Genomic DNA, 27,080 nt, shown 5'->3' with positions numbered 1-27,080 from the left:
AAAAACTTTAAAGCAAATGCCAAAGACGATAGCTTTTTACTCGTAAATAGTTCAGTAAGCGTCCTGAAATTTTTATAACTAGATTGGTTGTCGCAAAGCGGACCCGCAAGACAAAATGAAAAGGTAACGTACAGAGCATGCCATTCCTCCCGGACCAGTGAAGGTGGCGGATGGAAGGGAGTAAGCCCCGGGGACAGGTCCTTGAATTCCTTCAAAGCGGCCCCCTCCAAAGGCATGCGCAATTCAGACTCCAGAGTTGCTAAGGCCCCAAGGAAGATTGAGGCTCAGGACATGGCGAAAACCAATCAGAGGGCTCAAAGACTAATCTCAGTTAGCCAATCCAGATTCGAGAGTGAAGCAGGTCCTCGGCTTTCTGCTCGCCCCACCAGTATCCAATCAGAGAGCCGGCTACTTTGGGCGGATTTTTCAAAACAGAGAAAACAAAACAAATCAGGGACCTTTAATAGGTGCAAAGCGGCAAGAAACCATCTCCTTCCGCTCCTCGCCCCTGTCACTCCCTTTCCTTTCCCTCCGGATCAATCTCAGAATAAAGCCGACCCCAGATTCCACCCTCTGGCCTGGAAGCGAGAGGAAGGAGTGGCTCAGTAAAGCAATGGCCAGCCGAGAAGGCTACAAAACTGGCTGGGGACATTGATGAGGTGCGGGACTCTTTTTCGAAATCTGTTGCGGCGATGGCGGATCCCTCCGCGGGGAGTCACGTGCCCCGCCCCCAAGGGGGGGCAAAACCTCAAAACAAAAACAAGGGGTTTGGTTGGCCCTCGGCAGTGGCGGTGGCGCCCATAGAGGGACAGGGCTCGAGGGGCCGGCGCTGCGCCCGGGCGGAGGGTGGGCGCGCGGGCAGCGGAATGAAGCCGGGGCTGTGAGGCCGAGGAGGCTGTGACTGGGAAGTGGGGCCGGATGCTGGTCCGGGGGCACCGCTGAGGCGGCGGGTGCTCGACCTCGGAGACAGGTCTGGACGCCCCCGCCGCGCCGAGTCCCCTTCAGACCGCGTCTCTGGCACGGTGAGTGGGCCTACCCGGGGTCGCGGGGTTTCTTTGTTCGTGGTCGAGACTGGGGTCGCGAGGAGGGTTGGCATCAGAGTGCCCACACCTCAGCCCCGGGAGCGGCTCCGGCCCTGTCCTCAGCCCCCTCCCGGGTAGTGGGCGCGTAGATATGGAGAGATGCTATTGAGATGGATGGAGAGTCGAGGAGGCCAAAGATAATTCTTTGGCTCCTTTCCCCCGCCCCAGTTTTGTCACAGGGGTTCGCTAGAGTGGTGCTATTTGAATTGACAGCCTCGGGGCTCCGCGCGGTTGCGGAACCGGAGCATCAGAGATTGGACCCTTGTTGTCAGGACACAGGGCGGACTGGACTTTTGTCCCCCACCGAGTGGGCCGCGCCACTCTACCGTTCTTTTGGACCGGGGACTTTGTCACGGGAGTACATCCGGCGTAGGCGCTGCCCAAGCGGATGGGGAAGGCTCGGGGGCTGCTCTCCTGCGAGAGGGGCTTTTGGAGCCGGGCTCCTGGAAGGGGCGGGGCTCCAGTCTCCTCCCTCCGGTTCTTTGTTCAGTCGCGAGATTTTCTTTCCCTTCCCCCTCTATTGTGCAAAGCCCGCACCCCGAAAACGCTGCTCCCCGGTCCTTTCCACGGGGTAGAAGCCTCTTTCCCTACGTCTTCAAGTGGGGCGGGCCCTCGGGACACCACCGTGCGGGGACAGTTTCCAGTTGGTGGAACGGCTAGGAAGACAGGGCTGGCCGGTCTGACCCAGAGCTGGCCAGCGGACGTGACCGCGTCTCTTCCCTATGCCACACCTCCCGGGTAGTAGGGTAGGATTGTGCTGGGGACGTGACTGAGCCCCTCACACTTTCCCCGCCCTTGTGTACTGGGGCGCCCCTCGTTGGAGTTATTGGCACCGGCTCTTTTCTGCCCTCTCCCTCCTACCCCCGCCCCTCCCCTCCTACTCACGCCTTCCCCAGGATACACTCTTAACTTCGTGGTGTCTTTGCTGCAGATGAAGGATTCGGGGGCAGAGTACTTGGCAGGTCGTGAAGGGGTTCAGCTCTTCGGATTGTTGAACCTCTATCTAGAACAGGAAGAGAGATTCCAACCTCGAGAAAAAGGGCTGAGCTTGATCGAGGCTACCTCGGAGGTAAGATCCCAGGAAAGATAACTTGCTCAAACAGCGGATAGGGCATGAAGAGGATAACTTTTTTTGTTTGGGTTGAATCAAGACTAAAGGCTTAAGTTTCTTAAGACTCAAACTGGTCTTCCTGGGGTACTAAGGAAAATCTTAATACTTAGGTCAAGTTTTGGTTTCTTAGCAAAAATGAGAGTGATAATAACTCTAGGGAAGTGTTACTTCAAATGTGACGTTCCAGCCTGCAGCTTCTGGATGGGAGACTCCCTGGGCATTGAGCAGTTCTTTTGTGGAAATATCCTCTTCCTATGAAATACTTACTGTTGTAGGCTCTTAAATGGTTAAAAAACAAACAGGCAAACAAACAAAAAAACACAAACAAGCAAGGAATGAATCCTCTATGTCCACTACAAGGAATCGAACCATATTTGCTATAATCCTCTGGAAGTGTGGCAACAGTTCACTTTATACTGAATTTCCACAGTTCTTTTATGATGTATATTTTTAAAAAGAAATAATATATACACATTTTGTTTCTGAAAAAGTGTAGTACTTTAGTTAAATGATACTATTTCCCCTGTGTTGTTGAAGATTAAGGAAAAAGATCACTTTATGTGAATCTATGTGTATTATCCATCTAGTTCTAAGAAAATCATGAATTGTGGCTCTTGGTTTTTATTGCAGAATGATAATACTTTGTGTCCAAGATTGAGAAATGCCAAAGTAGAAGATTTAAGGAGTTTAACCAACTTTTTTGGATCTTGCACTGAAACTTTTGTTCTGGCTGTCAATATTTTGGATAGATTCTTGGCTCTTATGAAGGTATTTAATTATTCTTATAATACATCTTCACTAACCAGTGCTTAGTACAATGCCTAGCATAGAAGGGTTCAATAAATATTTGGCAAGTGAATGTAATTATGTCATTATCCATAAACGCTTTTAATAATTGGAATTGTTATCTTGAGTGCCAGATTAAAAGACTGCAAAATAAGCGTATTGTATTTTAAGTTAGGTTTTCCTGTACCTCTTATATACCTTCTCTTCAAAGATGTGACAAAATGAAGACTACTGTTTTTTAGGTATTCTTTAGAGATGTATAGTCTTCAGAATAAGGTTTTCATATTTTGTCTGTCATCATATTTTTGCTGGAGCCTAGATGTTTTTAATACTGAAACAACTGGAAGTATAGTGGTCTGTTAAAGGTGGCCTATTGCCTTTCCTGTGAGAAGTCTTCAAAGCAGGGAGCCACAGTCTTATTAACAATTACCAGCACCTGTTAGAAAAATGTGGTGATTATTCGGCCAATAGGATTACTGTCAGCTGCTGGGTCAGTTTTCAGGGCACTGAAAAGAAAGGGCAGCCATCTGTCCATGGCGGCTTTTACATATGCTCTACTCTGCACAACTGATGTAATATTTCTCCTTAGCAAATTTCCATTGAAGTATAGGATGATTCTTAAAGGTAAATAGGGTAAGAAGATAGTGGAATGTATTATTTTTATATTCAAAGAATGGTATATTTTCTAGATGTTGAAAGCTTTGTTATTTTGGGAGAGATTGTACTATTATGAATGTCGTAAGTTTGAAATTCAAGGTGTACTCATTGTTCAACACCTAGCTGTTGAACTTGCATTAAAAGTTTTTAATCTGCATTTTGCTTTTTTAAATTGTGAAAATGATTACTGAGATAAGGGTAAGCAGCTTGATTGTGTTTTGTCTTAACAGTAGGGGCATTATTAGGATATTCTTTTAAGTGTCTGCTTTGCTAAATCAAAGTGACAGTTGTTAGAAGGAGCCTTTTTTGTTTTCCAGGTGAAACCTAAACATTTGTCTTGCATTGGAGTCTGTTGTTTTTTGCTGGCTGCTAGAATAGTTGAAGAAGAACGCAATGTTCCATCTACTCATGATGTAATCCGGATTAGTCAATGTAAATGTACTGCTTCTGACATAAAACGGATGGAAAAAATAATTTCAGAAAAATTGCACTATGAATTGGAAGCTACTACTGCCTTAAACTTTTTGCACTTATACCATACTATTGTACTTTATCATACTTCAGAAAGGTCAGTGGGTTTAAAAATAAAAATTTTGTACTTTAGCATTGCTATAACTAACAATAAAGATTTCGAATGCCAGTGAAATTTATATTTTTACCCCCTCCAGACTTGCAACTTGCACTTTTAATGTTAAGTCCTTAAAATCATTTAAATCTTTGATATTTTAACGAATATTTTGTCCTTTCTATTGTATAGAAAAGAAATACTGAGCCTTGATAAACTAGAAGCTCAGCTGAAAGCTTGCAACTGCCGACTTACCTTTTCAAAAGCAAAAGTAAGTCAATTTCTTGCTTATGTATGTATCACAGTTTCTATTTTGAATTTCAATTTTTTTTTTCCTTTTTTTTCTTGTAGCCATCTGTATTAGCTTTGTGCCTTCTCAATTTGGAAATAGAAACGTTGCAATCCATTGAATTATTGGAAATTCTCCTGCTTGTTAAAAAACATTCCAAGGTAAATAACTTCAGTTTTAGTGTGTAAAGTAGGTTTCTTTCTGACTTTTTTTCTCTGTGGTGACTTAAACATTGAGTAATAATTTATGGAGTTCTTAACTTTTATACTCGTGTTTTCTTGTATCTCAAGTGCTGAAGTTCTCAAAATGCAGCTTTGACTCAGAAAGTATTAAGCTAGAAGGGAACGCAGTCACTTAGCTTAGTTTCTTTCTGCATTCAACTGTTCCTTCTCAAGTGTTCTTGGTGGTTGGTAATACAATGGTCCATGGTACCCCATGCATACTGTTCTAAAATGCATACTAGGAAGTAGATTTAGTAAATACACTCCTATTACATCTTTAGGGCTGAAACATCCTATTAGTAGCATTACCTAAATAATAGCTATGTTTTTCTTTAAAAACAACAACAACAAAAAAAACAAATAAAACCCCCTTAGGATAGCCCAGTAAGTTTTTATAGTCATAAAAAGGTAAAACAACAAAAGGCACAGTCCTTTATCTTAAACTAATAGTATTAGTGAGAGTACGTGGAATTTAACATGAGGTGATGTATTTTGTCATTTATTATTCTGTGTCTGAGTGCCAGATAATACTGAATATGAGGAGTAGCTTGGGGTTTTGTTTGCAGAGAAGTAAGGCAGACGGAGAGAGGCACTATGACTGAGAGCCTGGTTGAACCAAATGAGTTTTAGGCAGTGAAAATTTGGGCAGCAAAGGCTTATGGCCAGAAAGCTAATGTACTACAGAGTTTAGGAATATTTTAGGGTAGGCTTGTAGATAGAATATCTAGGTGATAGTCCCAAGCGGGAGTGAGGATATCCAGCTCAAATAGTGGTGTGAAAGCCAAGCATGGAAATGAGGCAAGGAGTCACAAAGGACCAAGATTTGGACCTACCAATGGAGAGAATATTGGTACTGTTAAGGGAAATTTGAGAGAAGGCGATTTGCGATCAAAGTATGATTTTACCTTCCAGGGAGGTAGAAGTCTAGCAGATATTTGGCAGTCTGGAATGAAAATTCAGAAGATAAACCATAGCTGGCATTCAAGATTTGCAATTTCTTACGATGGAATAGTAGTTGAGACTATAAGAAACTTGTGGGAGTCCTTTGTTGAGAGATTAGTTGAAACTGGATTTTCAGTGTTGGCCATCTTCCCATCAGGAGCAGAGTGAAAGAGGATTAAGCGAGATAAATAAGAGCACTGTCAGGTTGGGAAGAGGTTTTTGAGAAAGAGGTAGTCAGGAGTATTCAATTTTGATGAGAGGCCCAGTATAATGAGAATTGAAGGAGGTCATTGGATACCTAAGAGATGATGTCAGTAGAATGAAAGGAGAGGTAGAAGCCAGAATGCAAGAGGGTTAAGATGTATAGCTGGATTAAGTGGAAATGGAGGCCAAGGTGATAATAAATTCTCTTTGTGGTGAAAGTATTTAATTATTTTCTTTTTAACAGCTAACGTATAGCTTGTGTTTTAATCACAAATTTGTTAGTTTTAATCTAAACCTTTTATAGTAATGTTATCTGGAAACATTTTCAGGGAAAGTTGATTACTTGAAGTAAATTGGGGCATTCCCCAGTGGTAGAGGACCTAAGCTCTGTTGGGGAAATTCCTCTTCTCCCATACCGCTAACTTCTCCATTAGTGTATGTCGGATTCTTAATGTATATGCATATATTTTTTTTAGCCATCCTAACAATGCTTTGTTAACAAAAATCCTAAAATATTTTAAATTCCTTTACACTGGGATAGTGTAAAAGAATTCCTTTAACAGACTTGGTGTTTTTAGGTCATGTTTTCTTAATAAGCAAAACTTTCTATGTATTGAATCCTGTGTAAATTATTTAAACTGAAGGCACTCCTCTCCTAAACCAGTGGTTACCAAATTTCGACTGCACATTAGTGTCACCTAGGGAGCTTGTTTTAATCTTGATGCCCAGGTCACACCCCATATCAACTAAATAAGAATATCTAGGGATGGGAGCCAGACATCAGCGTTTTTTGAGGAATACAGGATAATTCCAAGGTATAGCAAGATTTGGGAACCACTGTTGTAACTTCTTCTTTAAAATACTTTTTTTTCAGGTTAATGACACTGAATTTATTTACTGGAGGGAGTTAGTTTCTAAATGCCTAGCCGAATATTCTTCTCCCGAGTGTTGCAAACCGGATCTTAAGAAATTAGTTTGGATTGTTTCAAGGCGCACAGCCCAGAACCTCCACAACAGCTACTATAGTGTCCCTGAGCTGCCAACCATCCCAGAGGGGGGTGGTTTTGACGAGAGTGAAAGGTAAGCAGAATCCTTGACAAATTAGACTTCCTCAGACTAAATATTACTGATTTTATACTCAAAATGGAACCCAATAATATTATGGGGCATCAGAGAAAACCCCTACTCTACAAGCATTATTACTTCAGGTGAGAAAATTAACGAAAAGTAGTTAATAATTACGTAATAATTCAGAAGTGTGCCCCTCTCTTATTTTTTTAAAAAAGGGTAAACACCATGCCGTACATTTATCCCTAGGACTTATAACTGGAAGTTTACCTTTTGACCACTTTCACCACTCTCCCACCCCCAACTTTTTTGGCAACTACCAGTCTGTTCTCTGCATCTATGAGTTCTGTTGTTTTGTTTTGTTTTTAGATTCCACATGGAAGTGAGATCATACTGTATTTGTCTTTCCTCTGTCTGACATTTCACTCCTCCCCTTTTAAAAAACTGATTGTTTCCCATCTCCTTTGCTTTTTGAAATTCAGCGTACTTAAAAAAAAAGTGAAACAGTATTCTGGGCTTTTCAGTGTTAGTTTGGATTCCCAATGTACATGGGAAGAGGCTGTGAGTTAAATGCTTGAAAAATAAAGGGAATCACTACTCGTGTCAGACTTCTGTAGTTATGTTTACAGTTTGTCAAATGCCATTGTCTTATTTAGAGTTAATTTGTGTTTGTAAAATGAATTAATTTTATTAGATTAGATTGTTTTATACTGTAGGGAAAAAGGACCAGAAGTTCCATTTTCACAGTTCATTGGTTTCTTGGTTTGATACTTGAAAGTATCAGTGATGGAATTACTGATGCAAAAAAGACATCAAAACCGCGTGATAGGAGCTGCGTTGTCCTTAGTCAGCATTTACTGGGTTTAAAATACTTAGAATTCTACAATCGGTTGCTGATATTAATTAGTACAAGAATAATAGTTTGGCAAGTAGCAATTCGTTTAAACTTCTTAACCATCTATTATTTTCTAAGACGATTATAATAGACTTCACTTTAGGCAGTCCTTATAAGTTAAATTTTCTCTGTAAAGTTAAAATTTTGAATATAAGAATAATGAGAATGTAGATACTTGTTTAGCAATTTTATTTTTCCTATAAAACATTTCATTGTCTTCTAAATAATGGAATCCTCTTCTTTGTCTTTTTTTTTTCCCTTTAGTGAGGACTCTTGTGAAGATATGAGTTGTGGAGAAGAGAGTCTCAGCAGCTCTCCTCCCAGTGATCAAGAGTGCACTTTCTTTTTCAACTTGAAAGTGGCACAGACACTGTGCTTTCCATCTTAGAAATCTTATGGTTCTGTGTCAGAATGCAAAGAGTGTGTACAGGTTTCCAAGCAATAAATGGGGGAGTAGGTAGTTTTCTGGTCCAGCCCCCATGTAGGCAGGAATTGCATAGACTGGAATACCTACCTTCTGTTTATTATTCACATCAGATCTGGCCTATTTTCATATTTAATCCTAAGCCATCAAATGGGTTAGTGCCTATTAAACAATTAACAATACTTTAGATGTTGGCACTTTATTTTTCTTGTTGATATTTAGCTACTTGGGGGAGGAGGGAAGGTGCTGATACCTTCAATTTATCACTTTTCAAGAATTTTTAAAGAAGAATAGTGTAGCTAGTCTTAAACTTTTTATAAAGCCTTCAGGTGTCTTTATTTAAACAGACTGGGAGTGTGGAAGTGCTTCCTTAGCAGGGACTGAATAACCCTTTAGTGGTTCATCTTCCATCTCCCTCTCCTGCTCCCCCATGCTCAGAAGAGAGAATATACGCTTAAATGTCAAACACTTTTTTTTTTTTAACAATTACTATCTGATGCAGACTCCATAAACTTAGAAATTATTGCCATTTCTGTGAATTTTAGTATGTAATGTGTTAGTTGGGATTTCTGCTAAAGCAGAAATAATCAACAGGCTATGGTTGTTAGATAGTTGCATTCCTAATGCCTAAGTATTGTCAGACTATAGTATTATTTTAATGTTATTAAAACAGTCCATAATCTGCTAGTTTTGCATGCACCTGTATGAAAGCATTACAGGAAGTTGAACAGAACTAGGTAACTATGGAATTGATAAATGTTGATCTAGTAGCACATTTTATCTAATTTTCTTAAAGTCTGCATGATTATGTTTTCTTTGTAATTCACATTTCAAAAATAATGGTATTAGTATATGGGTGCCAAGAGTAAATATGAAGTTTAAAAAAAACTAGTATTATGGTTTTAAGCATATCTTTGTGGTGGTACATCCATGAGAATAGGGATTTATAAGCTCTGTACACGTGAAATTTTGTACAGAGAAGTTTTTTAACTTTGTAAACTGTATATGAAAATGTAAATCTTAAAAAATGTACATAAAATATGGTATTTTTTTACCTTGTGTGTGTGATAGTCTAGTCATTGCATGTAAATATAATTTATTGTGTATTCTGTATGATGAATCACACATTGATGACATTTTTAGTGGTAAGTCATCCATTGGATGTTTCTGAAGTGGATCTTTTTGAAGTAATAATAGATTACAACTCAAAATAAAGATAATGAATTGTACTCCTTGTTTGCAGTCACATCTTAATTTTTTGGTAAAAGAAAGAAAGTGCTTCTTTGGTAAAAGAAAGAAGTGAGGCTAGAGTGCCTCCAGATAAGCCTGCTATCTGGTTACCAGAGTCCTCTAGGTAATATTTCCTTACACAGCCTGGCGCATAGCCTTGGAGATAGCAAAAGCGAGTCTGTCATTTGAAAATTGACCTCTCTGTGAAATGGACTCATATGAAACAAAATGCCTGTTAATTCATAGTAAAAGGCAACAGGTATCAAGTTGACCAGGATACTCAGGTTGGCAGATCAGTTCAATTTCTATAGACAAACCGTATTCTAATCAGAAGGTTACTTGGTGAATAAGCACTTCAGGGGTGTTGGTTGTGACTGGACCCTGCCAGCCTCTACCTCTTAGGACCTCTTTTTGTAAGCTTTAGGCCTATTTTGCAAGGGGTGATGGTTTTTGTTTGTGTATTTTTTGGGCGTAGGTCTTCTAGTTTGATTATAGACTTTTGTTTTCTCTAGTTGGTTAGAAAATCAGATATACTATTTTCCCTTGGAGATAAGGGCATGTTTTCCTAGTGGAGAATCTCTGCTCGAGGATGACCTTTTCTATCTTATTACATCGTTGTGGTAAATAGTATACAGTATATTCTGCTTTTCAGTTTTTGACTTGTGAGGTGTAAAAGTTACTTGTGGCTTTCCAAATCTTGAAACCTTCAGTTCCTTTAGGGTTTATTGCTTTTCTTACTAGATGCTCTTTCTGCATGAATCTGTCCACACATACTTCATCTGTTCCCCTTTATGGTTTTTAGTATCTAGTCCAGACCTCTTTACCTCGCTCCTAACCTGTTTGTTCTCAACTGGCTATCCTGCTTGGAAGTTTCTGATTACTCCCAAACCTGCTCTTCCTGTATAGCTATCTTGGTGAAAGGTATTCTGTCTACTCAAGTTGGAAACTTAGGTCATAATTTCATCTCTCAACTGTTTCTGGAAGTCTCCATTTATCACTGAGGTGGCTTCGTTTATACTATGTAGCTTTACTCTGTCTCTTCGCTGCTCCTGGCGTGGTTCACAGTTGCACTCTTTATTAGCAGGGTTGCTGCAGTTTTAGTATCTCACATCCTCCAGGCTTGCTCCTGATCCCCCTGCTATCTGTTCAGTAGGTACCTCAATCAGGATAAAGTCTATATCATGACACATAAGCCTTTTTCCTAATCAGAACACTACACCTATCTCTGGCCTTTTTTTTTTTTCTTACCATTATTTTAAGAGCTAGGAAATGGATGTTACGCAAGGTAACTGGCAGCTATGGGGAAGATGGCCTAGAGCAGGTAGAGATTAGGAGGGACCCTGGTCAGGAGTCCTACAAAAATCCAAGAGGTGATGAAGGACTGAAGGTGGGGGAAGTGGAGATGAAGAAGAGACAAGTCCAGGAGCCTGGTTATGTCCTTGGGCCATTCAACCAGGTGACTTCCCTATGACTGAAATTGAGATTTCAGCCTCCTGCATCATTCAGAGCAGAGTGAGGAAGAGGCTACCATTTTGGTCACATACTTGCTCCTTGGCAAGAGATTTGGGTTTTCAGGTTTTGATTTTGTCATTTCTTAGGACATGGTATGCATTCTTTGCTGCTTCTGCAGTTATGCATGCTGAAGTATCACTCTGCCTAGTCATGGGTTTCCACCCATTTGACCGTCAGAGAGATTGGACGAATAATGTGTTTTAATCAGAGTTAATACTCAGGTTAACTGTAAAGGCAATGTAGAATACTTTTCACAACATTTTTAACCATTTTCTTTGTCTAGGATCTGATTTCTTCCTTTAAGTCTTTTTATTCCAATATTGAGTTTTAAATATGATCCTCTCTGCTTTCTACCTTCCTCTGTACACATGCAATTGTCAGCTTATTTAGGTTACCTACTTACAAGATTCTTATATGGACAAAGACCACGTACTTTGCATTTGCTACTTTTGAATTCAGTTTTTCTAATTATTTGTAGCAGAAATGGCCAACAACGTACTATCTTTGTGTTTAGCAAATCAGTGTGGTGGATAGTTTCCTAATAGCCAGTGAGCCTTCCCATCCCTGTGTGCACATGCCGCTCTTCCCCTTAAGAGGAGGAGTCTATTCTCGAATTTTAGTTGGCCTTGTGCCTGGATTTGCCTACTAAAGTGCAGTGGAAGACATTCATTGCATGTCTAAGCTTTAAGAGCACTGGCAGGTTCCTCTTATCCTTGGAATCCAGCCGCTGTGCAGCAAAAATTGCTCAGGTTGGATCTCTGAAAAGATGCGAGGCTGTGTGGAGAGAGGCTCCTGAGGATGAGAGGCCATCCTGGGTGTTCCCACCTCAGCTAAGCTCCCAGCTGAGTGAAGTTTACATGAGAATCCTCAGCTACACCACATAGAGCAGAGGAACCACCCAGCTGGTCCCAATCAACCCAGAGATTCATGAAAAATAAATCAGTGTTTCAGGCCACAAGGTTTTGGGAGGGTTTGTTATACATCAATAGATAACTGAGATGGGTTCCTTGTGATTTACGGTAAAATGGTGGTCATATCTGAATGGTAAGATTACAGGTGATTTTTTTCTGACAGCATCATTTCTATGGGTGAGAACACTTAAAAATTGAACAATAGGAGAATACTGTGGTTTATTTTTACTGGTATTCTGAGTAGAATATTCCTTATAAGAACTTTTACTATTTCATTCATTCTATAACTTTAATGAGTACCATCAATGTTTAGCTAATAATTTAGCATTGTGGTTAAATGTAAGGTTTGGCAGACAGGCTTGGTTTGAATTATTGCCCTGCTACCTACCAAATCTATGTCAAAAGTACTTCTCTAATCCTTAGTTTCTTCATATGTAAATGGAACTAATAGCAGTACTTGTCTTGTGGTGAGGATTGAATAATTCACAGAAAGTGCTTGGAACATATTAAGTAGTTGTTACCAGTAACCACATGAGAAAGGGGATTTGTGGCCAGATACTATGCTGGGTACCAGGAATTCAACAATGAACAAGAAAAATAGCCTCTACCTTCCCAGAGCAGACAGGTAAGGTAAGCGGACAAAGAAGACAGACAAACAAGGTGTTAACTGCTAGGATTTAAAAAAAAATTTTTATGGAGACATGCAGCACTGACAAGGAGAAGAAAATCAGGGGGTTCCAGCAGATTTCTTGGAAGAAAACATTACTACAACCTTAAATGTTGTATTTGCCGTGAACTATTTGGTTCCGCCACTAGAATGTAAATTGCATGAAGGCAGGGACATTGTGCATTGTGTTTAGTTTTATATAACATTAAAATTTAAAATTTATCATCACCCAAGAGCCACATATGGTAATGTACAAATTTAAGGCAGTTTAATGGTAGAGAAGATGAAGGCTCATCAAAAGCTGGAGATTTTAATTTACCCTGGAAACTTATTTGCACTCAGGCTTGTGGGCCCTTCCCAACTCCTGTATATCTAGTTCCTTTTACACTTAGGTTATACTTTATCATTATCCTGGGTTCCAAGGTCCACAGTCATTTGGCATTAATGGGGGTGGAACTTTGTAAAAATATAGAGGACTGTTTTGTTAAAGGCTTGCTTGCCCTTTGCCCGTTTTACTATTATCCAACATAGCAATCATTTGTCACTTACTCATTGACAGTTCTGGGATTTTTCCAATAATTACTTCACATGTCTGTGGTTCATCCCCTTGCTGAAACTCTGAGCTTCTCATGAGAAGAAACTATGTTCTGGTTCCTTTATATACTTCCTTTATATCCTTCAAGGTGCCTAGCATAATGCTGGGTAAAAACATGTGTCAACATTTTTCTACATATATCACATCTGACAGTGTCTTCTCCATTTCTGGTTGCAGAGATTCATAGTTCATAAAGATGAACTACCATGCATGCAAGGATAAATTCATCCTCTCCAATGTTAGGATTTTGGGTGTGCATGAGGCCAGAGCTCACTGCTATAATGATCTGCACCTTATTCAAGAGTATGTGGTAGTCATCAGGAATACAGGCTCTCTAACCAGACTGTCAGTGTTTGATCCTGGTTTGGCCCTCACTATCTGACCTGACTGACTGGCTATTAACTAAAGTGTTTGTGCCTCAGTTTCTTCATCTGTATTAAGGGGTAAATAACATTAGCTACCTGCGAGGGACATGGAAATTTGCTACCAGATGCCCGGCTGGTGGGAATGCTTTTGGCCCACAGCCTTCAGCTAACAGCCTCTTTAGGGGCTGCCCACGTGGAGAGCAGCCTGACCCAAGATCATGCCTGCCCAGGATGCCCAAATCTAATGACTTACTGAGGTGGAAGGAGGTATAAAGGCTTGGTCACTTTGGTCCAACATAGGACAGCTCAGATGGATTGTTTTGGTCCCAGAGCTCCCCATGGGGTTGGCTGAGGCTGCTGTTGAGCCCGCATTGCGGCTCAATTCTCTCCATCCCAACTTTGCTTCCTTCCCCACCCTTCCATGTATGTTGATCCCAAAGGCTCTTCATAATGAACATCCTGCACCCTTAACTTTGTCTCGAATCTGCTTCCTGTTTAACACTACCTGCAATGCTGCCTCATGGGGTTACAGTGTGTTTTGAATGATATGATGATACATGATAAAGAATTTGGAACAGTGCCTGGTATGCACCAAGTAAATATTGGCTGCAATAATTATTACCTAATCTTTGTCCCTACCCTCTTACTTCCCTGCTGAGAGAAGACTCAATTATTTATTCAACTATTATTGAGATACTGTGATGTACTGAGTTTTGTTCTAGACCCTGAGTATGCAAAAGAAAAGCACAGATCTTACTGTTAAGGAGCTTGTATTCTAAAGCAGCGGTCCCCAACCTTTTTGGCACCAGGGGCCAGTGCTCCTATGAGAATCTAATGCCAAATTATCTGGGGTGGAGCTGAGGCAGTGATGCTCGTACTGGGGAGTGGCTGCAAATACAGATGAAGCTTCCCTTGCTTGCTGCTCACCTTCTGTGCAGCCCGGTTCCTAACAGGCCACAGACTGGTACTGGTTCACAGCCCGGTGGTTGGGGACCCCTGCTGTAAAGGGGGAGGCAGACATACCAATTACCATGCAAAGTAAGAAGCACAATCATAGAAATATCTCCAAGGCCCTGTGTTAGTGTCCTGGCCTTGCCTCTTCATGGCTTCTCTAAACTTCTATATGGAACTGAAGACCACTTTGTGTGATTTCAGTCATTCCAGGAAGGGCCTGGTGGTCTGTCTTCTCCCCAGTGCCTCTCACATCTCTATTTCCCTCTAGCTCATTCTGTCTTTCACATTTCTAGAAGGTCTTTCCTTTAGATAAATATTTTGAGTCTGGTGAAAATGCAAATATCTCCAATAGGGTTTACACCTTAATAAAGTTTAGAAACTATGGTTTGAGTCAGAGGTTGAGCACCTATTTCCTGTGAGTATAGTTTTGGACAAGCCACATGTGTTATTTTGTGTGCCTCAGGAAGCAAATACTGTGGTGAAGTCAGAAACGCAATAGGTTTGTTTTGGGTGATGCCTGCGAATAACAAATGGGGAGGAAGGAGAGTTAGACAGGGAGAGCCTTGGACTGTGATGTGGATCTGACAGGATGCAGCCAGCCTGGGACTTGGAAGAGTGCCATGTGGGTAGAAGTGGTCAGGCCTAGCATGGCAGGTACTCGGTTGCTGGCTCAAGGTTATTCAGCAAGAGCATGGCTTCAGCTGGAATGCAGAAGTGGCTCCTGAAGGGACTGCAGCTGGAAGCTGACAGCTACTTCCCCTCCCCTCCTCTGAGGAGATGTCGGTGTGGTACACCTTCTCTGAGAACTAGTTTTTTAATCTGAAAAGGGGAGATACGGAGAACTGCAAAAACTTTTGGCAAGAACACTCTATACAAACTCCTGCACTAAAAGACTTGACAAAACTTTTACACAGTTTCTAGCAGCCTCAGGTGGAATCCCTGGCATAACCTGAGATTCCTGTCTGGAGAAGCTGAGGGCTGTGAACAGAAGTCACTGTTGTAGGCAACACCTGACCTCTCTTTCCTAGGGCATTTACTAAAAAGGGCTTACAACTGTGAAAGCTTTTCCTGTCCCTCATAGTTGTATATGTATTTCGTATAACTCAGAAGTATCTTTCTCGAGATCTGAAAGTCATTCCTTTGAGATGTTATCGTCGGGAGGATAGGGCCTCTGTCTCCCAGTCTCCGTGGGAAGATAGAATCCTAACGTTCATAATTGCCAGCTAGTAGACATGGCCTGTCACATTCATATTCGCCAACTCTCTGTAATTTTTCACCGAGCCTTCACTTGCTTGCCCACCCTTCATCCTCATTCTCCCTTTAAAACATCCAAATCAGAATGGAGCTCAGCTCTTTTCCCCTCTTGGTCTTTGACAATGCTAAGATCTGCCTTCCTACTTACTAGGGCTATGAGGACTGAACAAGTTAATGGAGAAAATAAAAGCTTTTTACAAATACAAGTGGTTGTCAGTGTGAAGGCATTGCATGTACTTTCCTGAGAGTTTTGAAAAATATATCAAAATATTTTTTTCTATTATATTGCCTTTCTAAAAATGTAAACAGTATAGAGAAGGTGGATAATGCCTACAGTGCTACCCCTCAGAGATACTGTCAACAGAATGATATTTATCATTTCATTCTTTTTAAATCAAATATAAACTGCTTTTTTAAAAAGATATTTGTGATCTTACTCTTTATACTCTTCTATAATCTACTTTTCTCAATTAACAATATATTGGAATATGTTCAGTGTCCACTGATGTGGATCTACTTTATGTAGAGTATTTCATTGAATACTTATGTAGTAATTCAAGATCCCCTTCTAATGAATGCTTACATTGTTTCCAATTGTTTAATACTTTTTTCTCCCCTCTTTAATCCAACCCCTCCCCCCACTTCACCCCTGACCTATGGATGTTGCCGTTTTCCCTGTAAGAACTGGATCTCTGAAGGCAGGGTGTCTCCTCCCACACACTTGTGGTGTGCACCCGGAGTACTTGGGGGGCCTGGCACACCTGGCTTACGCTTGGTGCACCTGGTGCACCTGGCCTACTCAGCCTACTGGGCCTATTCGGTGCACCTGGGGTGCTAACCCAGGACTTTTTGCATGTAAAGCAGACATACTAACTACTACATTATGGAGCCACCATCACCAATTGTTCAGTATTTCTAATCAAAGCATCGGTTTTTGTACATACACTTCTGCTTACCCATGCAATAATTTCTTTGGGATATATTTCTACAAGTGAAATTCCTGGGTCTATTCTAAGAGAATACGCATTGAAAATTTATATATTGTTTACCTGCTCTCCTGAAAGATTATGTAGATTTACAGTCCCATCAATAATGCATGTCAGTGACAGTTTCCTTATTTCTCTGCACCAGAGGATTTTGATGGGAATGGGGGAGGAGGGCTCAGAAAAGGCAAATGGGGATCATTAAATTTCTAAAGGGCTCAAAGGAAGGCATCACTGAAGGGGATGAGGGGAAGCATAGAACCCAAAAGCTGGGCTTGGAAAGTAATCTGCTGCCTTCCATTTGGGTTAGGCCCACTCATCCTAAGCCACTGGGCTGTTGGGACTCCTCTTCATAGGATGTGTCAGGCAAGCAGCTGCAGCAACTCCCCTTGGCCTGGGCAGGCAAAAACCTTTCTGCATGATGTTGGAGAAAGCCCTGCCTGCAGCTATGCCTGCCTGGCCCTAGCTCTTGTCCCATCTTGCACATTAAAGAGGAGCAAGGTTGACGTGTCCCATGAAGAAAAGGTGTTCAAAGGCTAAACAACCTGCCAACTCTCAGCAGTGGTGCTGTGCCTGAACTTGGGACCTGGCTCCAGGAGCAGACATTTATTTTGGTTGCTTCAAGGAAAGCTTTCATATTCTTTTTGGGTGGGGAAGGAGGTGAGGATGACGAGGAGTCATATTTTACTGTCTCTGTTCCTGTGTTGTATAAACTTCCCTTTCCTTTTTTTTTTCTTATTAATTTTTTCTTAAATTGAAAAGATTTGAGTGTATAATTCTTATCCTAAATTTAAAATCCAAATCTAAATCTCGTCCATCATGTATTCATTCTGATGCCACAAATGTCTCCATGATATACATTACCTGCCAGTTGTTGTCACAGGGCTTTGTATATTTCACATAACTTCAGAGAGCTAGTCCCTTTCCTTTGCATCTTACACTAAGCTTTAGGACACAATGGCGCAGCTGCTGAACAGCTGTTGCCTGGATTTAGGGCGGGAGCCCTGTCTGAAGTCCAGTGACATAGCTCCTTTGTGTAGTTTCCAGGACGCTGAGTTCTGGGAACAGACAGGGCTGCTCAAGCAAGAAGTGAAATGACCCTATCAGAAGTGCTTCTTCATTGTCTGGGCATGGAGAGAATGTGTGTTTGCTTTCCCAGGGTCGGCCACTGCAGGTTCTCAGGATGGCTTTCCCTACCCTTCTCAATGCTGTTAAAAGAACGTGAAAAAAAAAAAAAAAAATGGCACAGAGGGAAGCAGACTTAATTATCCATTTCCTCAAATCAACAGTATCCACTAGTCCTGGTTTGTTTAAATCAACCAAATTGTCCGCTTTTGAAGGGCAAATAACCTATCATAGCCAAGCCATGCAATTATACTCAATAGATATTTGTTATTTTATCAACTTGCAGAAGCTAGTGAAGGCCCCAACATACTAAAGAGGGAAGCTGCCTGGACATTAGAGCAGAACTGATGGTTACAATACTTTCATGGGGTCACCAGAATTTAAAGTCAGAACCTCAGCTCTGCAGGCCCAGAGCTAGAGCCTAACATGTGGAGAAGAACAGTCTTTCAGTGGGTGGAAATGGGGGTACCAACTAATTAATTTATATTGGAAGATTTCCCTTCCTTGGATCCAGAATGTCGGCCATCAAAATCGTGCCCTTCCTGCTAGCAGAATAGATGGAAAACAAATAGTAATCAGAGAGTCCAAGCTTAGGATGGACAGAGAATGAACAGTTGGTTTGGTTCTGTGCATCATCCCATCTAGACCTGATGAAATATGGTACATCAGCTTGCCCCCAAACAGCTTTCTCCAGTTAATGTAATGGGACTTAGTTTGTCTTGGTTGTTTGTTTATTTTTTATTCTCCTCAGTCATTCATTTCCATTGCTATTACAGAGAGTTAATATCATGCATTTCGTTTTGATCTGATTATATTAGAGAAGACTGTAATTTCCCTATAGGAATTTTATATCTTTTCTTGAAGTCCTGAGGGTCCCGAAGAATCACTTCAAAACCTAGTCTGCCATTTCACATTCTGGAAGTGCTTTAGTATTAAGTCTTGGGAATTTGGTAGTATTATTTTCCCAGTAGACTTTATAGTGTATTTATAGAATTGTAATTTTAAAGATAGTTCAGAATTTCTATATACATCAAACTTTTTAATGTAGAAGACACAAAGAAAGATGTGCATTCTGGTTCTCTTCCCTTACTGACAGCAAAGACAAAAAAATAAAGGCTTCAGGAAGAAGGAACACAAGGGCAGACTGGATTGTAAAAAATCCTGTGGAGGGAGAAGCAAGAGGGAAGAAAAGGAAGCTGCAGGGGGCGAAAGATGAAAAAGGGGTGTGGTGGGGATTAAATATGGAAGGAGAAGAATTGGTTGTGGAAAACAGGGAGATGAGGCAAATTCAGTGTGGAACAGCTGTTCGAAAGAGCCTGGATGGGGAGTAAGAAATTTTGAGTTTTAGTTCTAATTCTGTCAAAGCTGACTGCTCTGGAGCAAATTTTTCCTCTTTATAAAATGAGTGTGTTGTGCTAAGTGACTTTCTGAGGTCCATTGCAGCTTTGCCATTCTCATTCCAAAATTTAGAAGAAAACTCAAAGCAACCCAAGACACTTGTCTTCTGGGAAAGCATTTCCTAAATCCTAGACTAGAGGACTATCATTATTTCTAGTTGCAATCTTTTTAAAGATTACATCTAGTCTGTAATCCAGTCAAGTCTCTTTTAAGCTTTGGATTACATCCAGTCAGGTCTGTCCTGAGCTTTGTTATGTTAATTTTTACCAAAAAGGATAGAACTGATAAATAAATGATCGTATTAATAATCATGGTGGGAAATGGAGTTAGAAACATTAATGAATGGGAATGAGTGTATTCAGCATAATATAATCTGAAACCAAGACAAGGATGACAACCTTAACACAGACATACTTGGGAATGTGCTCCAAGTTTCTGTGCAGAAATAGTCACCATTATTTTTCAAGCCCTCATGAGAGGAAAGCCATTTTAGGAAGGCAGTCCTATCAGCAGAGGGGATCTGAAGGTGGCATCAGACAGTGACAAGCAGCATAAATTGACAAAAAATAAGCCAAAACCATGTTTAATATCCAGTGCCTTAGAGAAGCTATGCTGGTCTGAAAATCTCTGGAGTTGTGTCTCATGGAGGATGGAAAGCTTAAAATATTTAGGTTGGAGAAAAGCTCTGATGAGTGATTCATTCTACACTTGGCTTACATCTCACCTCTTCTGACTTTTTTTTTCTAGCTTCATTTAACTTAAAAACAGCTACCATGAGCTTCTTTGGGAGAGTGCCTGTGTCTTCTTCATTGTTGCACACCCAGCACCTACTGGACTCCTGTCACATGCAGGTGCTTTATAAATGAAGACTGAATGGATAAATAAACAAATGAAGCTACTTGCAATTTCCTCAGAAGAAATTATGCTCTAGAACTGATGCTATTTCAAAGACAGTAAGATTGTATAAGAAGTAAAAGGGAGTAGCAGTGAGGCTTTTTCAGAACTCTGAGTATTGAAATTGTAAAGTCAACTCAGAATGGAAGAAAGCAGACATTTGGAGAATTTGCCTTAAAGAAAAACTAAATGAGCAAACAAAGAAAGAAAAAAGAAAACAAAATGTATTCTGAGCTCCAAGGTGGGAAAAACGGGACCTGAATATAGCATTTTATATTGGAATCAACATGGCTAAGAAAGCATAAACCAACAGAACAGGCATGATTTGGAGACAGAACAGGAGTCAGAACATCAGTGATCAACTTTGTCAGCGTTTACTAGTGAAAGCCAGGGGCATGGATATTCTTTCTGAAATAAGAGAGAAAAGCACCCACATTAGGAGTATCCTTAAAGTGAAAATGGATTAGTCAGAGTAGCCTAGCTTGTTGTGATCCTATATTCTTTTAGCACAAATATTTGCTTTCCATGGAGATTTCCTTATAGGGAACAGTTATGCTGATGTAGCCTTTTGATGTAAATTTAGCTACTCTAGGAAGCAGATGCTGAGATGGAGTTAGGAGTACATAGATTTATTGGGGGTAGGGCTGGGTAATGGCCATGTAAGATAAAGGGGGAAGAAACAAGATCGGGGAGGAAAAAAATCTTCAGACCACAGTGCAGATCTGACGCCGTGAAAGGAAAGGGGAAAGCAGCAGAGTTGGGCAAACAGAGCTTCAGACCGTGCTGAGGAACAATATTTAGAAGTGAAAATGGACTGTTTTGATTTTTCTCATCTGTATCAGTCAGTGTTCTCAGGGAAACAGATGATATACTCAAATTGGGATAATTTGAAGGGGGTTTAATAAAAGGACTATTTTCAAAGGTGAAGGTAGGGTGTAGGAAAAGCACAAGGAATAGTGTAGTGAGCCAGAGCTAGAAACAGCAAAGCTGTAACCAAATTAGGCCCAAAGAGATGAAAGGAGGATATGCTTGCTGGAACCTAAAAGGAGAGAGTTGTGTAGAAAACTTGAGAGAGGATCTGTGACTTTTGTTGAGGGGGCATAGCTCACCTGAGTGTGGGAGCCAGGGGAATAAATATCCCGATTTTGCAGTCCTCCCTCCTTTCAAACTCTGTAAGGGATCCCCATTGGCTCAACCAGAAGCCAGAGAGCAGAGCTCTGCCGATCAATCTGTTTCTGGATAGAAAGCACAGTGAGAGGAGCCAAGGTTGGATCCGAAGGACAAAGAGAAGATACCCTGTCCTTTCCTTTGTTTATCCCTTTGCAGAGATGGTGCTGAACATCTCTGGGATGAAGACAAGGAAAAGGGAGATAAAGAAACTGGGTCTGGATCATGTGCAGATGGTGTAGAGCAAAGGAATAGGTGAGAAAGAAAGAAGGGCTTAAACTAGGGTAGTGGCAGAGTAGATGCTGAGGCAAGAGGGACTCAAGAGAAAGTGTACTTGGGTAGGTTTTTTACAAAATCACTTGCAGCTGCTTTCTCGTGTTTTGGCAGGAGATATAAAAATATAGGCAAGGCAAGGAATTGAAAAGTTCTAGGTCTATTTATATTCTAAAATACACTTGTACATTCTGCAGTTCACAATCATATTAAAAGATCAATTAGATAATCTGATACCTCTGTGTATGTAATACCACCAGCCCTATCCAAGTAATGAGTTACAGAGTAACAATTCCAGCTTCCAAAGGTCAGACCACACCGCACAGAGGTCTTTCAGCTGTGCTGGCCCGAATGGTGTTCCCTTGGCTGTCTTTGTTCTTCAAAGAACAGACCCAGGATCCAGGAAGACATCAGAATGCAGTGTGAGGGTCAGTTAGTTCTGGTGAATTAGTCCTATTCAGAATGAGTTGAGAGCTCTTTCTCTGTCATCGTAGTGTGAGCTGCTGACTCTTCTTCACCATATCTTCTCCAAGACTGTCAGGGTCAAGTGGCTCCTGGCCAAGAAACAAAAGCAGAATCAGCCCATTCCCCAATGGATTTGGATGGAAACTGGTACGACTTTTGGATTTTGGATAAAATAAGGTACGACTCCAAGAGGAGACATTGGAGAAGAATCAAGTGGGTCTGTGATGAGTTGCGCCATCACAGATGCTGTAACTGGGTTGCTTGGATCTCACCAAAGCACTGAAAAGATCACTACTATCTGGACAGTTGGGTGTGTTTTATTGGGAATATTAGAAAAATGATTTTCCTCTTTGTTAATGTTTTGGCACTAGTAGATTGGTTCAGTAATAAATATGTGAGGCCTTAAAAAAAGAATACGAGTGCAGAAAGCTAAAACTGGAATTGTTTTTTACACAAACCCTGTTTCCCCTCCTTGTTTCCTCCTCCACCAACTCACGTTTGGGGGTAGGGGTGGGGAAATAAGGCAGCAGACAAAAAGCATGGGTAGGATTAGGATTCTGCAGCAGTTTGCCTTGGCTCAAAAGTAACAGAACTGAAATAAAGCTGTTGAAATAAAAATTGGAGTGCTTTCCCCACATCTCTCTGTGCTTCTGTCCATAAGGATAGCTCTTATGGCAGAAGAACATTTTTGTCTTTCTTCTCTTGTGGGTTTCAGGAATCTCTCATTAAAAAAAAGAAAAGTAGAGCCATGACAACTTGTTGCTGGCTCTGCCAGCCCAATACAGCTCTTCAAACTCACTTTATTGAAACCTCATTATTGTAGCAATTAGTGATTAGGAACAGGGCCTTGAAATTTGAACAGCCTGGATTAAATCTGGCTCCACCTCTTGCTATATGTGTAATGTGGGGAAAGTTGCTTAAACCTTCTGAACCTGAGTTTTTTAAATTCATGAATGGGAATATCAATATTTATATCATGGAAGTCAAAGAGGGGATTAAGTGAGCCAAAGCATGTAGATTACCTGGCTCAGAATAGTGACTCAAAGAGGGATAATTTCAAATTTGTGGATAGTAAATTAGAAATGGGGGGTGGTCAGATTAGGTGCCCAAGCTGAGCCTCTACTTCGGTGGTTGCCAGCTACTCAGGCTGGGAGCAGTGTGAACCTTCAAGAACATTGCCTCAGGCTGGGGGTGGCTTTTGCATGGAAGAATAATGATTAATTCTGGAATGTTGGCTGACTTCTTTACAGTGAAGATTGAACTAATTTTAAACTATACTATCTGGTATTCGAGCCTTCTGTCCAGGAAATCAACTAAGAAAAGGCTGAGATAAGCATGCAGGGTGGGTGGTAGGGAGCTTCTCTTGTTCGATAAGCTTTACATTTATAGTGTTATATATGACTTCTGGAGGAATGTTCTCACCGACTTTCGGGCCTGCACAAGCAAATGCTGCCATTTTAACTGGCTGTCGGACAAGAATTTGGTATTGTTTCCAATTCATTCCTGCATTTACACATTTGCAATGCCACAGTAGGGCTGACCATTTCCCTTCTATACGGTACCTTCTTTTTTGGACCTGCCAGCATGTTATGTCCCCTTTCTTCTTCCTTCCTTTCTGATAACAGAAGAGGCAATGCAATTGGCTGGCTAAAAGCAAAGATTCTAGAGCCAGAGGGCCTGGGTGTGACTCAAGCTCCTGTACTTACAGCTGTGTGTTACACCTTAGGCAATTGTTTATCCTCCTGTGGCTCAGAGTCCTCACCTGGAATATAAAGACTAATAATAGGATTGTTGTGAGGATTAAATGAGTCAATATGTATAGCATGTAGAACAGTTCTGAGTAATAGTAAGTTCTGTATGTGTTTGTGTCATGAACTATTTTAGACACTTTTCATACATATTATCAATCAATCCTCACAACAATCTCATGAGCAAGCACTATTTTTATGTCTTTTACAGATGAGGAAAATGAACCTTAGAGAGGTTAGTGTGAGATCACATAGCTAGTAAACAGTAGAGAATTAAACTCAAGTTCATCAACCTAAAAAGTCCATGTTCTTAACTATTGCTTATCCCATCTCCCATGTTGTATTTTGTTTTCGTTTTTGTTTTTTTTTAATTTTTTTTTTTAAACACACTGTTCTCAAGCATATTTGGCATTTTTTGTTGATGCTATGTGGCTACCTTAAAAGAGGATCTCCTTTCTTCTGACTGCAGATATGTGAATACTCAAGATGAAAGTGGATGGCTGGACATAGAAAATTCCCAGAAAGCATTGGTAGCAATCACAGGAATAAATAAGTCAATTTGTTCCTGATTATCTACTGACATATTGCCTTGGACTTGGTTACCTCTCAGCTCTATTTCAGCTGACATCTCAGTCCCAAGACTTAACTTCTCACATCTATCCTTCAAGCTACTATGGAATTATCTAGCTAAACATGCTGGTCCTAAATTACCTCTAACAATGAAAAGTGCTTCAGCAAGTGTGAGGGAGGCATAGTTTAAAGCATTCTGTTATAAGCATAAGATTTCTTTGAAGGTTCACAATTTATCTTAAAAATTCATGCAGGTTTTGCAATTGTTTCCTTTTTTCTTTTATGTAAATGTTTTATTTAGGAATTATTTTGGATTTATGGAAAAGTTACCAGGTTATTAAATAGAATTCCCTATTTTATTTACCCAGTTTTCCTAATTGTTAACATCTTACATGCCTGCCAAAACTAAATGATTCACAGTTACATGTTATTAAACTCCAAACTTTATTGGGATTGCACTATTTTTTCCACTAATATCTTCCCTTTTTCCAGGACTCCATCCAGGGGATCATATTGCATTTAGTTGTCATATCTCCTTTTGCTCTGATGGTCTGGGACAGCTTCTCAATCTTTTCTTATTTTTCATGACCTTGATTAACTATTTTGAAGATTACTGGTCAGGATTTTGTAGAATGTTTCTCAACTTGCTTTTGTCTGATGTTTTCTGCATGATTAAATTGGGGCTATGGGTTTTGAGGAAGAATTCCGTGGAGTGAAGTGCTCATCTCATCACATCTGGTGGTACATAATAGCAACATGACTTTTCCTTGGTGATGTTAACCCGGATCACTCGGTTAAGGCAATGTTTGCCAGGTTTCTTCACTGTAAAATTATGATTTTTCCCTTTCCACACTCTGTCCTTTAGAAGTGTGAGTCACTAAGTCCAGACCGCACACAAGGGAAGGTATATTAAACTCCACACTTTGGATGGGGGAGTATGGACATATCCTATTTGAAATTCTTCTGTAAGGAAGACTTGTCTCTTCCCTCCTATTTATTAAACAAATCATTTATTTATATCAATTTGGATTGCTATTTTCTTAATGTAAAACAATGCTTTTTACCCCCCACATCCACAAGTGGAATTGACTTTCAAGAAACATGTGTATCCTGAGGATTCTCATACACCTAACATGAAGTTTGAGAAGCACAGACAAAACCCAAGCGCCCTAGGTCACTTTCTTGTTTCCTTTTAATCACAGTCTTTAATAATACTTGTAAACGAAAGATTAATAACACACATAGATGAGCGATAAAGATCATTAGTGTTGTTTGAGGGTAAAGGTGTTTGTCTCTACCACCAGCATCTGACCAAATGCAAGCATTCTTCGGAGATATTGTGAGTTTGGTTTCAGACCACTGTAATAAAACAAGTATCACAATAAAGTTAGCCTTAATCATTTTGCTAGTGGAGGGTCAGTTGGTAATTAAAGCTAAACCTGTGAAGCAGAAACACAGTATGCCTGTAGCTACTCATATTTCTCCTTTTGAAATTCTTTAAAGCACCCTTAAAAGCTTCCATATTAAGACTAAGTGTTTGAGAGGAAGTTGATTCAGCCACTTTTCGAAGATGTCTTGACTACTCCCTCAAAGCACGTCTTTAACAATGCGGAAGCCTTTACAAGGTAGAAAAAAGCAGGTGGAGCAGTCAGGCATCCGCAGGCTTGTTTTCACCTGCCAGAAGTCAAAGACCAATTGTAGAGCTTAAGTAGTTCCTGAGCGTTCTCATTGGTCCACACCCACGAAGAAGGCGGGGCTTTGAGTATAAAAGAGAAGGCAGGAAGCTGTTGATTGCTCTGTTGCTGGAAGTGGTCTGGGGTATGGGGAGGTGGATGATGTAGTCCAAAATTTTACGGGAGTTCTGGTGCTAAAAAGTCTTCTAGTGAGTAGGAGGGGTGGGTGGAAAGAACCAAACTTTTTGTAGACCTCAAGGGGAATCTTGGTTAGCTTACTTTAGAAGTGAAAGGCCAACGAAAGAAAAAGAGAAAGGGCATCTAAGTAAAACAAATTAAGGAACCGGAAAGAAGAGAAACTAATGTTCTATGCAAACAAAAAATAGGAGGTCATTTAGCTTCCTGAAGTCATTTTACTAGGTATGTCTTCTCGTCCTCGAAATATAGATAGAAGAGAAACTTTTCTAACTACTGTGGTCTCTAAAGGGAGTTCATTCTTGAGCTTAAGATTAAATCCTGAATTTTGAAAGTTCTCTCATGCTGAAATCTTAATTGATTAGATGGGTAGTAGTAGACGGCAATGGTTTTGCTTTTTACCGATTTCCCTTTAACCTCTAGCATAAAAGATACTTCAGCAAAATCACTTATGTAAATCTCCTTTAAAAGAAATACATAAGTTTAGAGCTTCTATGCTTACTCATTATCTTGCTTTCTTCACAAAAAGTGTCTCAATGGCTTCCTTCAAGCCTTCCACTGGAACCCTAAAATCTCTATTGGAGAGAAACTCCTATTTAGAATAATGGCAGGAAGTGAGGAACAACTATTCCCTCTTCCCTGCTTCAAGATTAAAGGTTGAACCAGCTTGGGTGAAAACCATGGGATAAAAGCTTTTTGGATTAGACTTATTTGAGGGAAGGAAATGTCCTTTGTGATAATGAAGAGAATTGAAGTGAACTTCAAGCATCATGTAATATTTGAGCCCTCTTACCAGGGAGTTAAGTTCTTAACCAAGTTCCTTTTGAAAGCAGCTCTTTAATCTGAAGATAACAGAA

The 27,080-nt window shown here is 40.5% G+C and overlaps 1 protein-coding gene across 6 annotated transcripts; it reads left to right on the top strand.

The window, feature by feature from the left end:
- The first annotated feature begins 638 nt into the window (after positions 1-638).
- CCNG2 (cyclin G2) lies at positions 639-27,080 on the top strand. 6 transcript variants are annotated; one of them, XM_036227820.1, is made up of 8 exons: positions 639-659; positions 2,014-2,151; positions 2,824-2,961; positions 3,954-4,204; positions 4,394-4,472; positions 4,553-4,651; positions 6,732-6,937; positions 8,085-9,473. In XM_036227820.1, the coding sequence occupies exons 2-8, from the start codon at positions 2,014-2,016 to the stop codon at positions 8,206-8,208; spliced, it is 1,035 nt and encodes a 344-aa protein (XP_036083713.1). In that variant the 5' UTR covers positions 639-659; the 3' UTR covers positions 8,209-9,473. The 6 variants fall into 6 exon arrangements, with proteins under 6 accessions (XP_036083713.1, XP_036083712.1, XP_036083710.1 ...); XM_036227819.1 differs by lacking the exon at positions 639-659 and adding an exon at positions 769-1,022; XM_036227817.1 differs by lacking the exons at positions 639-659; positions 8,085-9,473 and adding exons at positions 1,044-1,653; positions 19,986-27,080.

The sequence above is a fragment of the Rousettus aegyptiacus genome, unplaced genomic scaffold (assembly GCF_014176215.1).
Source record: "Rousettus aegyptiacus isolate mRouAeg1 unplaced genomic scaffold, mRouAeg1.p scaffold_m13_p_10, whole genome shotgun sequence".
Lineage (NCBI taxonomy): Eukaryota > Metazoa > Chordata > Mammalia > Chiroptera > Pteropodidae > Rousettus > Rousettus aegyptiacus.
This window is presented reverse-complemented; position numbering and strand designations above follow the sequence as displayed.

What these genes read in the sequence shown, in the direction of transcription:
- CCNG2 (XM_036227816.1), top strand. Translation starts at nt 1,471, where the DNA reads ATGGGGAAGGCTCGGGGGCTGCTCTCCTGCGAGAGGGGCTTTTGGAGC. An exon ending in TGATCGAGGCTACCTCGGAG is followed by an intron (nt 2,152 to 2,823) that starts GTAAGATCCCAG and finishes TTTTTATTGCAG; the next exon opens with AATGATAATACTTTGTGTCC. An exon ending in GATTCTTGGCTCTTATGAAG is followed by an intron (nt 2,962 to 3,953) that starts GTATTTAATTAT and finishes TTTGTTTTCCAG; the next exon opens with GTGAAACCTAAACATTTGTC.